Source organism: Peromyscus maniculatus, chromosome 17 (genome assembly GCF_049852395.1).
Source record: "Peromyscus maniculatus bairdii isolate BWxNUB_F1_BW_parent chromosome 17, HU_Pman_BW_mat_3.1, whole genome shotgun sequence".
Taxonomy (NCBI): Eukaryota; Metazoa; Chordata; class Mammalia; order Rodentia; family Cricetidae; genus Peromyscus; species Peromyscus maniculatus.
Window position 1 is genome coordinate 13,221,849 of NC_134868.1, and position 13,942 is coordinate 13,235,790.

The 13,942-nt window shown below is 47.4% G+C and overlaps 1 protein-coding gene across 2 annotated transcripts in view; it reads right to left on the reverse strand.

Annotated features, from left to right (window-relative positions):
• Nucleotides 1–6,580, reverse strand: part of Sh3rf1 (SH3 domain containing ring finger 1) — a 163,910-nt gene extending 157,330 nt beyond the window's left edge. The window contains exons 1-2 of one of the 2 annotated variants that reach the window (XM_076553288.1): nucleotides 6,436–6,580; nucleotides 4,407–4,893 (exon numbers count right to left, since the gene is read on the reverse strand). In XM_076553288.1, the coding sequence (XP_076409403.1) occupies nucleotides 4,407–4,799 (393 nt within the window). In that variant the 5' untranslated portion in view covers nucleotides 4,800–4,893; nucleotides 6,436–6,580. Of the gene's footprint in view, nucleotides 1–4,406; nucleotides 4,894–5,898; nucleotides 6,304–6,435 lie in introns of those variants that run through there. The other variant, XM_076553289.1, reaches the window with a different exon arrangement.
• Between the last annotated feature and the right edge of the window lie 7,362 nt (nucleotides 6,581–13,942).

Consider the following 13,942-nt stretch of genomic DNA (forward strand, 5'->3'; position numbering starts at 1 on the left):
CCCCACAGAGAGCCACATTCTGAGGTACTTGAAGTTAGTACTTCCCCACAGAGAGAGCCACATTCTGAGGTACTTAGAGCCAGTACCTCTGCTACACAGAGCCACATTCTGAGGTACTTGGAGCTAGTACTTCCCCACAGAGAGCCACATTCTGAGGTACTTGAAGTTAGTACTTCCCCACAGAGAGCCACATTCTGAGGTACTTGGAGCTAGTACTTCCCCACAGAGAGCCACATTCTGAGGTACTTGAAGTTAGTACTTCCCCACAGAGAGAGCCACATTCTGAGGTACTAAGAGCCAGTACCTCTCCTACACAGAGCCACATTCTGAGGTACCTGATGTTAGCACTTCCACAGGAGGAACTGAGTGGCACACCCCAGTCTGTACAGACAACAGGAACACACCGCTGCTGCTGCTGGGAAGGAGTGAAAGCGTACCTGGGGTACTTTCAGGGGGAAGGAAGCGTGACCTGTGCCCCCAGATCTAGATTTCCCTCTTTTTCACACTGTCTCACCTCTGGATGTCAACCTCGAATCCTCTACCTGTTCTGAAGCCTTACTGATCACTGCTACTCACGTGACTCATCTTTTCAGTCCCAAATTCAGAGCACTTCTACTGGGACCATCTGACTGGATCCATCTGTGGCCCCCGTACGCGCTCAGGTTTGAAGCCTAGTCTTGGCTGTCCCCATGGCTTGCTTAGGTCACACTCACTTTCTATCAGTTCACCTGGGAGACAAGCCCCCTCTTGCTCTAAGCCAATGTTTTTGGAATATCCCTTCCTTCTGCCCCTCCCGCCCCCCCCCCCCCCCCGACCAGCCCCCATCCACACTGTGATCACTCATGTTAAGATCTCAGGTCAGACACCTCTTCCTTGAAGAAGCTTTTGAGGACCTCGCATACAGCATATTTCCTTTCACGCTGAGCTCAAGGCCCTTCCCCTATCCCCTCTGGAGAGCTCTCCGGCATAGACCTTACCGCGTTTATTATACACCTCTGCACTACTGTAATGCTGTTAATCTCTCCCTTGAGACTGACCACACATACCCTGAAGCTCATGAGCAGAATCCGCATCTGGCTTCCCCGTCACCATCTACCCAGCACTCAGAAAGCTGGGGCTCAAGTTCATGGCTAGCCTGAGCTACATAGCAAGACCATCTTTAAGAAAGTAAATAAATAACCACAACAATAAACAAACCCAAATGAATTACAGAAAGCAAAAGTTTACCCTAGTAGGTTACAATACTATAGAAATGACTAAAACATATTTTATTTTCTGCATCATCCCTACGTGTGTGTATATATATACATATATATATGTATGTATATATATACGTGTGTGTGTGTGTGTGTGTGTGTGTGTGTGTGTGTGTGTGTGTGTGTGTGTATACGATTAGACAGCTGTAATTGCCCATAGTGGGTGAAACAACCTTTCACCAACTGAAACAGTATCTAATCGTCTCCCTGTGGTTCATCCTCCTGCTTGACTCTAGCCAAAACCCACCAGGAATTCTTTGCTTGAACTAAAAATACTGGAATGTCTTATGGTAACTCTGATCTGACAGGGACTCCACCTCTCTTCATATTAAGCAGGAAACACTAAAATTCTGGGAATAAGATGTGTGTCACACATTGGAAATATTTGAGTCTGCTGATAACATTGACTCTACCTCAGCCAGGAACAGGAGGAAGCCACATGGTCACAAGCTAACCAGGAACCCCACTAGCAAACCAAAGCAGCATGTTCTCACTTTCAGCTTTCCACATCAACATGTGGAAACAGGCTCAGCACGCCGCTTGGCTGTGTCAGGACATCTAAGCGAAGAGGAGGAACGTTTGGGTTTTCTTACAGTCGCTCACCTTGGGGAAGTACCCAAAAGAGCACATTAGGATCTCCATGTGGTGAAACTCCTAATTCTAATGTTGCAAAGTGGTGTGTTCTGGGGATGTATTTACCTTCCGGGTGCTTACTCTATACATGTGAGGCCTCAGCTGCCTTGAATACGTGAAAGCAAAGAGCACTGGTGAATGCTAAAGTAACCCGGAAAAATTTATTTTTAACAATGATGACATCATTCACTTTAACTCAGGCTGAATACTTTCACTTGTCAGTTTTTCCCCACCCCCAATCTCTGCTAAGTCCTCCAGTATTTTATTCAAGCTCACAGGACTCAAGTTCAACTGCTTTTCTTTGCAAAGCATTCGTCATACGTCAACGAAAAACAGGAAGCAAACCGGGAATCATATAAACCAGAAAAATAATCATCAGCACGATCAAAACCTCCCAATATCCAAGAAAAGTGAAAGTCGGTTTTGGAAGCACAGCCAGTCAGACCCAGGAGCCTCCACTCACAGCATTTCCTAGTCATGTATACATTAGAGAGGACATTTAAAAGCCGATGGGCTTCAGCCTCTCCTTAAGTTCCTCTTTATCAGCAATCAGACATTCACTGCATTCCTCCCAACAGGTAAGGCAACAACTGGGACAGCTCCTATTCATAGCCAGAAGCCACTGTCTCCAGGTCTAATTAACAGGAAACAAAACCCCTCCAAAGATGCAAATCTACCCCTTCCTTATGGTAAGCAGACCTGGCCCCATGTCTCAGAGATGATCAACCTGATCATTGGTTATGGGATTAAAATATTCATGAGTTCACATGTACTGACCCAAGTGCCAGGAAACTTTGTACCATACAAGAAATCTAATAGTTTCATACACAGGTACTCCAAATAAGGAAGCCTTCCCAGAGGCAGGGTAACTCGTGCCTGTAATCCCATACTGGGTAGGCTGAGGCAGGAGCATGAGTCTGAGGCCACCCTAGGATATATAGTGAGTTGCAAGCTAGCCTAGGCTACAGAAAGAAGAGGAACAGAAGGAAGAAAGCCATCCTAGGCTGATTTTAATATACATATTAATCACATATCATAAATATGACTCAAATGCAACCCGGGAGCCTAATGATAAAACTGTTTTCTAGCAATACGAAGAGTTCCAGTGATTAAGACACCCGCTCTATTTTTTTTATCTAGTGATGGAAATACTTTTCACCATTTATATCATTTGCAAAGATGAGCTGTCTCATACCCATGTGTGTGAGTTCACACTATGCAATGCCATCCCAGTGCGGAGTTCTTTATTAAACAAAAGTCATCAGTTTTAGGTGCTGATGATATCCTGTAAATATTTACGGGGAAAAGAAATCTCAGCCAGCTTAACTGTTCCTTAAAAAGACTTGGGCTGAAGAGATGGCTCAGTGGTTAGGAGCACTGGCTGCTCTTGCAGAGGACCGGGGTTCAATTCCCAGCAGCAACATGGTGGCAGCCCACAATTCCTAACTCCAGTCCCGGGGCATCTGATGCCCTCTTCTGACCTCTACAGGCATCAGGCACACATGGTGCTGTATACACACATATGTGCAGGCAAAACACTCAGACAAATGACAATTTTTGAAATCTAAAACAATTTTAATAGACTATAAAATCTATTCAACTGCCAAAAATATGGCCAATTATCAAAATTGCGACTTCCAACAAAAATGGAGCGACTCTCATTAGCTGATGTCAAAGACTCTGCCTCCTTTTTCATGAAAATCAACAAAAGCCCATCTTATCGGGAACCATTAAGTGGAACATAATTCCTATTCATTTAAAATTTTCATTTACAAAATGGAGTTGCAGTAAAGGTATAAATATTTAACTTCACCTAAAATTACCTCTGCCCAAAACCAAAAAAATAAAAAAAATAAACAAAAAATCATTTTGCCGGAAGTATTTCATTTCACTCTCTACAAAGCCCAACATACAGCTAGATGTAATAGTGTGGTCCTATGTGACATTCTGTTGCCACAGCAACGAGGCTGCTACCTGTGGCCATGATTTGTTAAAAATTCCTCCAACCAGTATATTCTGTGCTGTGCATTCATAAAACCGACAGAATGGCTCTAAGCAGCATTAAAAAAATGAAGGCTTGCTTTCCTACCTATGGTTTACTCACAGGCATATTTTCTGTATATACATACATATGTATACACACCACACACACACACACACACACACAGGATTCTCCCAAATGCCATCAAAAGGGTGAGACCATACCAAATTTTCCTTTTAAGATAGGCAAAATTAAAAGAGCCACTGTTCGAACTGCATTTGGTCCCTGCTTCCTAGAAACATAGCCTACCCAGACAATAGAGACTATCAGAGAAGATTTTAAAAACAAGATTTATTATGCCATATCCAGTCTCATTTCAGGAGAAAATGAGATCCTGAGGTTTAATCTTCTATCTGCCCAGGTAGGTGTGGCCTCTTGAGCAGTGAGCCGATTCGGAAAACAAGCTAAGGATAAAGAAGAGCTGTCTGTGGTCATCGCCACCTGTATTCACTCAAGTGCCTCTACAAGCTACTCACCCTCACTGGGGGGCTCCAGGCTTGCACACGAGGCTGCTGTCCACACTGGGAGCTCTGCAGATCTTTTGTGCCACAAGTAGCCACCGTGCTGCCCTGAGCTCTTAATGCATTTGTGCAGTTGGTCACACTACCCCCACCAGGGCCAGGTTTCCAAGGCCTCTGCTTGATGCCATCCAGAAGTCTGACCAGTAAGATGTTACTGGGAAGCTCGTCCACACCAGAGCCCACAAGAGTCCTGCACTCCGGACATCTGAGTTCATTCCGGGAACCCACAATCCCCAGCAAACATCGTTTGCAAAACGTGTGCTGGCAAGGTAAGACCTTGGCCGAGGCATCCAGGCGTTCGAGACACACCGGGCACTCCAGAAGGTCCAACAAGGCGGACTCATCCATCGTGATCTACTTTACTGAGAAAAAGGCTCCAAAACGATCATAGTCGTGCGCGGCCCTTGAAGTGATTCATGTAACATCCATTTCAGACTTTGCTCTGGAGTTATGGGAGAGAGAGGGAGGAAAAAAGAAAAATGAGGGCTGTTATCTGGGGGAAAAGTTCACAGTGGAGCCAAGAACCAAAAAGTACACAAAAGTGCTTCCTCTGCATGGTGCAGCTTGGCTTTGGAATGTGGTTTCTGAACTCCAAAGTCAACAATTAAAAACAAAACAGGCTTCTTAAACGACTCTGAATTAATCCCTGAAGATATCTAGAACCTCACCGGGCAGAAATAACTAGCAAGCAACAAGCAGGACTCACGAGAAAGCAATAAGGGTCTGGTGTTAGCTGCCTAATGAAATCCTCAACTCATAGGCAAAATCGACCGAAAGTTTCCCCTGTCTAAAATAATACTTTCAAAACCAATGACGTTTCCCAATTTTTAAGCCACGTTATCGTTTAAGAAGCCATGCCTTGGGTGATCCTTGCGGAAAAAATGACCCCAATATTAAATACATATGTTTCTTTCCTGTCTGAGAAACAGAACATCTTAATCTGATCCAACACCGACCACCCCCTCAAAAAAAAAAAAAAAAAAAAAAAAGAGCGGATGGTTGTCAATTCTAAAAGATATAACCAAGGATTGCTTGAAAATAGCTGAAACATATCCACCCTTCCCGGCAGGGCTGACAAACTCGGAAACAGATTTCTGAACTGAACGGCTTGTCCTAATCCCATTCAGAAAATCTTGCAAAACGATCACCAAGAATTCGACGGTGGAATGCCGGGCTGGAAACTCCGGGTAGAATCTGAAAAAAACGGACCGTTCAAGAGGAGGGAGGAAGAGTATTTGGAGCCAGTGAGTGCGTCGCTGTCCGCACAACCACCACCTCAATCAATGTTTAAATGTGGAAGCCTAGAGGAGGTGGAGAGGATTTGGAGGCTGCATTAACAGCTGTTCCCGGCTCCTCGGTTCTGGGGAGAGCCAGGATGCGCCCCTCTTCCCGCGGTGGGGCACAGGTAGTCCCCGACCCCGCAGCGTGGCGCTCGCCGCAGACACACCCCGGAGCCAGGTGTCCACAGCCGGGGACAGAGAGGACGGTCCTGGGCTGGAGCTGAGGCTGCGGCCGGGTCGCTCCAGGAATAGGGGATCTCACCCAACTGCCTCCTCCAAGCCTCCCTTTAGGTCAAACCCGGGACAAAAATTGCCCAACGCCGATCGTTGGAAGTTTCCAAGGACTTAAAAGAAAAATAAAGATGCAGCCTTAAGTTGGCGAAAGTCAGCGCCACGGAGTGCGGCGGGAAGCCGACCAGTGGCCCCCGCGGCGATGAGCTCAGCGACAGTCCCCGGAGACTGCCATCCCGGGGGCAGGAGGCACAAGGGCTGCGTCCGGGGAGGGGAGAGCGCGGCCCCGAGGCCGGGGCAGCCTTCGGAGGAGGCGAAGTGAGGCCGCGGGGCTCGTTCCCGGCAGGTCCCGGAGACCCAGGGGGGGGAAGCGCGGGGACCGGCCCGCGCGCAGGACCGGGATGCGCGCGGCGACCACCGGCGGCCGCCACCACCCCGCGCCCGGCGTCCCCCGGCTCGCCGCGCGCCCCTACCTCGCGCCTCCGCGGCTGGTCTTTGTTCGCGGCCCCGCAGCGCCGGCAGAGGCGGCCCCGGCGCGCCCGCCTGCCCGCCCGTGTGGCTCGGGCCGCCGCGGTGGCACCGGGAGCCTCCTCGCTGCCGCCCCCCTCGCGCGCGCTCGCACAGCACGCCACCGCCGCCGCCGCCGCCGCCGCCGCCGCCTCCCACCCGCCCAGCGACGAGGGCGGGGGAACACGACGCGGCCAAGGAGGCGGAGGCCGAGCGCAGCGGGCGCCCGGGGCTGGAGGACCGCACCACAGCGCCGCCCGCCGCTCGGGGACCCGCGTGGGACCCCCCCTGCAGAGGGCGGCGACCTCGGGGACGCAGCCACGGGATGGGGAGCGGGGGGGTGGCTCGGGGGAACCGCGCCTTCACCCCGAGGACGCGCGCCGGGAGCGAATGGAGCTCCCCGGGAGGAGGGCGGTGGGAGTGGCGCCGAGGGGACCAGGAAGAGGTTGGGACAAGGGCGCCCTGCTGGCCTCGGGGCTCCGCCTGGCCTGTCCGGTGCTTGAAGAACGACTCTTCCCGACCGCCGGGGCTCCGGGGTGGGAGCGGCCGCGGAGGGAACGCTTTGCTGCTCAGCGTGCACACTCCCTGTGGAGATGCAGAGAGAGAGAGAGAAGTGGGATCCTTTAGTTCTGGGGTCCCGGCTGCTGCTAACCACCCTACGGATCCCCGGGGCCAACCCCTCCACTCGGCATTGCGCCCCACATCTGCAGCAGGCCGGGACAGAAATCCAAGCAAGTTTGGAGAATCGCTGATCCCAAAATTCCAAACCAGAAGGGGGCAGGGGGTGCGGTGGGGGATGCCTGGGGAAACTGATGTGCTATTAAAGCCCGGCTTGGGTAGGCTCTTCCTACCTGCCTAAAATGCGGTGAATTCCAAGTCTGATCCAGGTGGCCCGGTGCCTTGAAGCTGGCTGGGAGGCACCTCTTTCATCTGCGCCTTGGAGGCAGCCATCATCATCATCATCACTGTAATCTGTTTTTTGTTGCCCCGAGCGCACACCTGTATGCTCTGAAGTGTGGGCTTGAAAAAACGTGGTGTCCAAGGGTGTGTGTGTGTGTGTGTGTGTGTGTGTGTAGGCCTGTTTGTCAAACTTATTTCAGAGACAAGTTAAAAGGTTGTCAGAGTGTACGTGGCTTCATTTATACTTACTGTCAGTTTACGAAAAGTTCCTTCAAAATAGCTTTCCTCCAAAGTGTGCAGAAACTAGAGAGAGAGAGAGAGAGAGAGAGAGAGAGAGAGAGAGAGAGAGAGAGAGAGAGAGAGAGAGAGAGAGAGAGAGAGAGAGAGAGAGAGAACGCAAGAAATTCCTGCCAGGCCACCAACCAAGCTGACGATTTGAAGAGGTATCTCAGGCTATCAGTTTAGTCTCCAACTAGAGCCACAGCTAAATCGTTTGAGATAAATGAGGATCATTTAAGTTAAGAAGAAAATTATAACAAGGAACAATTATCACTCACTTTAAGCCAGGCACTGTGTTAAACACTTACACATATTAATTCAATTCTCGCAGCGGCCCTGTATGTCATCCTTCCCCAGCTTCGTTCTAAAGAGATTAATATGCCGAGAATTATACTGTAGGAATGCCAAAAATAATTGCCCACTTCCTTTTCTGTTAGAAGGGAAGAAGTATGTGTGCCAACTGAGCTGGAAAAAGACAAGGAAAAGCATGGATGAATAGAACAAGAGGAAATAATCGTCTACAAACCCAGCACTCTGAAAGTGACTGGCCCAGTTAGCACCGCGTTTGAAACTAGGAAGATGAAGGAAGGTCAAGCTGACTGGAAAATCATAGTCAGAAAACACCCATTTTGTGGTTATTAGAACTGAAGATCAAGTTGAGTAACTTCCCTGCATCACACAGTTAAGACTCAACTCCAGCTCTGCTGATTCCGAGACCCATTTCTTTCCACCGCTCCGGGGCTCTCCTGTCCTAGCCATCCGATCACCCACCACAGGCAAACTAGAGGCCAAGTCCGTGTTTCTTCCAAAAGAAAAGGGAAAGCTTAACCACACGATTAATCTGTCGTGTTACTTACTTGGGCATAGCAGCGACCAAATTCCAGACAGAAACCATTTAAACGGAGGGGAGCTATTTCAGCTCTGAGTTTCAGAGGGTTTCGCCCATGATCACTTGGCGCCGCCCACTGGCACAAGACGTCACTGTGGAAGAGGAGCTGTTCACCTTATAACAGGCAGGAAGCTGAGAGATACCCCCCCCCCAACAAACTTGACCCCACTTCCTTCTTGGCACCTCCTCCCAATAAGGAATCCATGAAGGGATTCATACATCGATTAGATCAAAACCCCTGAGAACCCGTAACCTTCCCAAAGTGCATGAGCTAACACCGAGACCTCAACATGTGAGCCCATGGAGACATCTTATGTTCAAGCCATAATGTCTCAAAATCTAAAGAAAGTTTATTTCTTATTTCTACCTGCTTGGGGTGTTTTGTTTTGTTTGTTATTGTTTATACAAAGTCTCACTATGTAGCCCTGGCTGGCCTGGAACTCATAAATACTCACCTGTTGGCCAGGTATGGTGGGTAGTGCATGAATATCTTTAGTCCCAGCACTTGGGAGGCAGAGACTGGTGGATCTCTAGGAGTTTGAGGCCAGCCGGGTTTACATAGTGAGTTCCAAGACAACCAAGACTACGTGGAGAAACCCTGTCTCAAAACAAGGAGAAGGGGGAAGAGGAAGAGCAGGAGGAGGAGGAGGGGGAAGGAGGAAAGAAAGAAAAAGAAAGAGAGAGAGAGAGAGAGAGAGAGAGAGAGAGAGAGAGAGAGAGAAAGGAAGGAAGGAAGGAAGGAAGGAAGGAAGAAAGAAAGAAAGAAAGAAAGAAAGAAAGAAAGAAAGAAAGAAAGAAAGAAAGAAAGAAAGAAAGAAAGAAAGAAAGAAAAAAATTTCATCTGTCTCTGCCTCCTGTGTGCTGGCTTCAAGGAGGGTACCATTAGTTCCTGGCACTACCTCGTGTTTGTCTGCAGAAAGAGAGCAACACTAAGAGCCGTAAGTAGGATAGCACAGCTCTTGAAGGCTCATTTGCAAAGAACTAAAGACTGTTTAGTTCCCCAAAACTGCCATATCAAAGAAAGAAGTACATACCTTCCATGAATATTATCTGAGATGTAGCTGGGTTCCTTGAACGCTCTGGCGGATTTTTAACTACGACTTTTGGAGCAGAACTCTGCTAATGTTGCTCTAACTGTCAAGGGAAGTCTTGGACAAGTGCTTTAATTTCCTGGGCTATTTTCTGTTAAATAGGAAAAAAATGTGTTAGTATGATATGACAATTCACACTGGTGAGAAGAGGTGTAAGTTCTTTGTCATCTGTACAGAGGTATCATTATCACCAACAGCTAACACTACAGTTGGGCTCGTGACCCTTTCTTCCCACATTTTAAAATGTTAGTGCCCCAAAAGTCCTATGGAAGGACTTCAGAGCAGAAGGGACAGCGAGGCAAGAGAGGCATGCTCATCTTGTTTCTAGGAAGGGCGCATGAAGGAAAAGAATGTCTGTTACGCTTACGACCTGTGAGGCTTCGAGCAGATGCGTGAAAACTATAAGCACACTCTGTGACATAATAATGACAGCTTCTTAGCCTCCAAAGACTTCAAAGTCTTTTCATGTGTATTATCTCATTTATCTTCTCAGCAGCCCTCCAAAGCAGCAAGACATATAATTATCCCCGAGTTTCAGATGGGAAAGGGGAAGGGGGGAGGATTAGAGAATCTGTTGCCTTTAGTGCTAACTCAAACCAGACTTGTAAATTCCCACTCACAAGCACTCCGATAAACCCTAGTGCAGTGTTTACATCTTTTTTTACATGCACATACATGTGTCTAGCCATTTTTCTTCAAGATGTGTTCTTCCTCTCGTTGCCATGGTACTTGCAGAGGACAGCAATGTTTACCCAGTTGTTCAGCTAGAAACTTAGAGGCCATCCTTGATTTCCCCTCCTTTTTTTTTTCTGTCTACCTCTTTCCTTAAACATCATCTGCCCAAATGTATTTCAGTGTCTACCTATAGCCTTTGCCTTCTGCTTCATGAGGTTTGGTCCTCGCTATAACAGCACTGAAGCACCTTGAACAAACGTTTGGGTCATGACTGAACTCATGGCACTCTAATGGGACGGAGGCAACCCCTGAAGTAATGAGTGGACTTCTCACTCCTGCAGAGTTAGTAACCCTATGAGAGTGGATGCTACAAGTCAACCATGCCTGGTGCCTTGTCCCTTTGTGTCCCGCGTTCAGATGCAGCACGAGCCTTACCAGAAGCTATAAAGACGTCAGGTCTCTGCCCCCTTACTTCTAACCTCCAGAAACATGCACCCAAATAAACCTCTCCTTTATAAATCATCCAGGGGCTAGAGAGAGTTCAGTCGGTAAAGCACTCGCTGTAAGCCTGGAGACTTGGGTTCAACTCCCAGGACCCATGATTAAAGATAAATAAACAAATAAAAGCTATGCAGAATGGTACATGCTACTAACCCAGCACTGAGCAGCAGGAGGAGATAGGTAGATTCCTGGAGCTCCGTGATCAGCCAACCTCCTTGGTGAGTTAGAGGCCAGTAAAAAGACTCTGTCTCAAAAGAAGTGGACAGTGCTTGAAGAACAACACTGGAGGTTGTTCTCTGGCTTGCACACACATGCACATGTGCACATGTACCCACACACTCACACGTGAACCCATGCGCGTGCTAGTAAACAGAAATCGCCCAGTCTCCACAGTCGGGTTAGAGCGACCGAACACAGACCAGGTCTCCATCACACCATCATTTAAGCCACAGTCACCTCTTATCTCTGGCCCTTCTAACCAGCCTCTCTCATTCCATGTCTGTTGTCATGACTTGCCCTGAGTGCAGTGACATCTCAGAGCAAGCTACAAAAGATGGATGGCGTGATGTCACTCCCCTGCTCAGACTCCTTTATTTCTCCCCATCATAAGTAGAGTGAACACTGGGCATCTCCTCTTCTCTCAGACCTTATGCCACCATATTCCATCACAGCACGCCGTTTCTCTTTTTAATGGGACTTTCTGCTCGTCTTCCTGTTCCCTGTTTATTACCTGCCTTTGTCTGAACAGGAAAGCTTCCCCAGTACAGGGACTGGGTCTGTCTCCACGACTGCCATACCTCTGACAGCCAACACATCACGGCCATCAGTGATTCTCATCTGAGGAGTTAATCCGGTAGGGTTGTATTTATTGCTATCCTGAGGCTATATATGCATATGTATGTGTGAATACATATGTATGTATGAATATATGTGTAGTTTTTCACTGCCCTATGGACAGGAAACCAGAGAGGCAATACCCCCAGTTTCATTAAGCATCTTTGTTATAATCTTTCCATCAATAAACACATGATTCTTCCTCTTATATTTCATAGTGAGACTGAAGGAATGGCTAAATGAATACCAGTTCTTTAATACAGACTGTAAATTTAATGTCGGTTTATCTTCATTTTACATCTTAGCAGGGCAGTCATCTTAGAATCTCAGTTCCTCAAACAAGCAAGAGAAGGATACCATCTCAATTTGTCAATTTCTCCGATCCCTGTCATCCAGAGAGACGATGCTTAGATTGTTAGGGGTGCTTCGAGAAAAAAAAAAACAAAACAAAAAAAAAAAAAACTTTATCGATTCTTTGGGGATTGTACATCATACATTCCGATCCCACTCATCTTCCTGTTTGCTCCCTAACCATATCTGCCCCCTGCCCTTGTCACCTTCCCCTGCAAAAAAAAAAAAAAAAAAAACAAAACAAAACAAAACAAAACCATAATTTAAAAGAAAAACCAAAAACCAAACCAAACCAAAAGCAAGAAAAAAAGGAGACGAATCTCATGGTGGGAGTTATAGTGTGGCCCAGTGAATCACACAGTCACCTTTCCGTCCATTCATCTTCGTTGCGAGTGTTCATGGCCATGAGTCTGGTTCAAGGCCTCTGGCCTCTGCTACATCATCAATAAAGGGTTCTCCCTGGGGCTCCTCTTGGATATCCTGTCACCCTGTGTCATGGAGATCCTGCTGTTTTGGATCTGCAGGTCTGGCCCCTTCACCTGCTCCAAGAGTTCACAGACAAGGTGGATGTTGGGGTGGGCTGACTCATAGCCCTGGTTCTGAGCCTGGGCGGTAAATGGGTTGGTCAGCCCTCCAGCTTTCCCTCAGGGTTGCTTCTTAACTTCACCAACCTCCCAATCCTTTTTCCTGTCCTGCTCATTTGCCTAAATAATAACTACTTGCCCAACCCTATCTCTTCAAGGTACTTGATTCCTTAAAAGAAAACGTATTTCTTTTCATTTCATGTATGCAAGTGTTTGCCTGCATGTATGTATGCACATCATGCTGTGTGTCGTGCTCATAGAAGCCAGAAGAGGTCATCAGATCCCGAGAACTAGAGCTACACATTGTTTTCAGCCACCACATGGGCACTGGAAAAGAAAACCTAAGTCTTCTGCAAGAGCAGCAGGTGCTCTTCACTGCTGAACCAGCTCCCAGAGTATTTGTTTCATAGAAGCTAAATTTAGTAGCGTCCACTAATGAGATGACCTTGTTTCTAAGTCTTCTGTGCCTAAATTTCCTCTATGAAATGGGCATGAGACCACCTCAAGGTGTTGTGGCAACTGTACACAAAATTTTTAAGTGTTCAAAATGATGTCAAACATAAGCATGAATAAGTGGGATAGTTTTAATAAGAATGCCCCCATAGATTTGAATGCTTGATCACCAGGGAGTGGCACTATTAGGAGGTGTGGCCTTATTGGAGTAGGTGTAGCCTGTTGGAAGAAGTGTGTCACTGGGGGTGGGCTTTGAGGTTTCAAACACTCAAGCCAAGCCCAGTGTCTCTCTATTCCTGCTGCCTGTGGATCCAGACTATTTCCCAGCACCATGTCTGCCTGTACACTGCCATGCTTTCCACCAAGACAGTAATGGACTAAACCTCTGAAACTGTAAGCAAGCCCCAGTTAAATGCTCTCTTTTCTAAGAGTTGCCTTGGTCATAGTGTCTCCTCACAGCAAAAGAGCACTGACTAAGACAATGAGTAATAGGGATAAGAGATTATTTTCCTTTTCTTTGTTCTGTGTTCTTGAGAAGAGACCTTGTTATGTCGCTAGCCTTGAACTCAGGATCCTCTTTGACTCAGTCTCCCAAGTGCTAGGATTAGAGTTGTGCAGAATACCTACCAATAGCATTAATTTTTATTGAAACCTAGATGCAACCATAAGTCCAATCTCTGTCGGCCAAATGACTTTGCAGATAGATGTTCCGAGTTTAAACTCCCTTATTTATCCAAATGGATATAAGATCTACTGTGAAAGCTTGTTGGAAACTCAGCACAGCATCTTTCTGGCACATAGTAGAGGCTCCATAAAATGTTTGCCTCTGCCCTTTTCTGTGTCCCTGACAGCACCTGCTTATGTAAAGTAGACGTCTATCAGATGATAGATAAACGTTCTTTCCAGCATTAAGAGT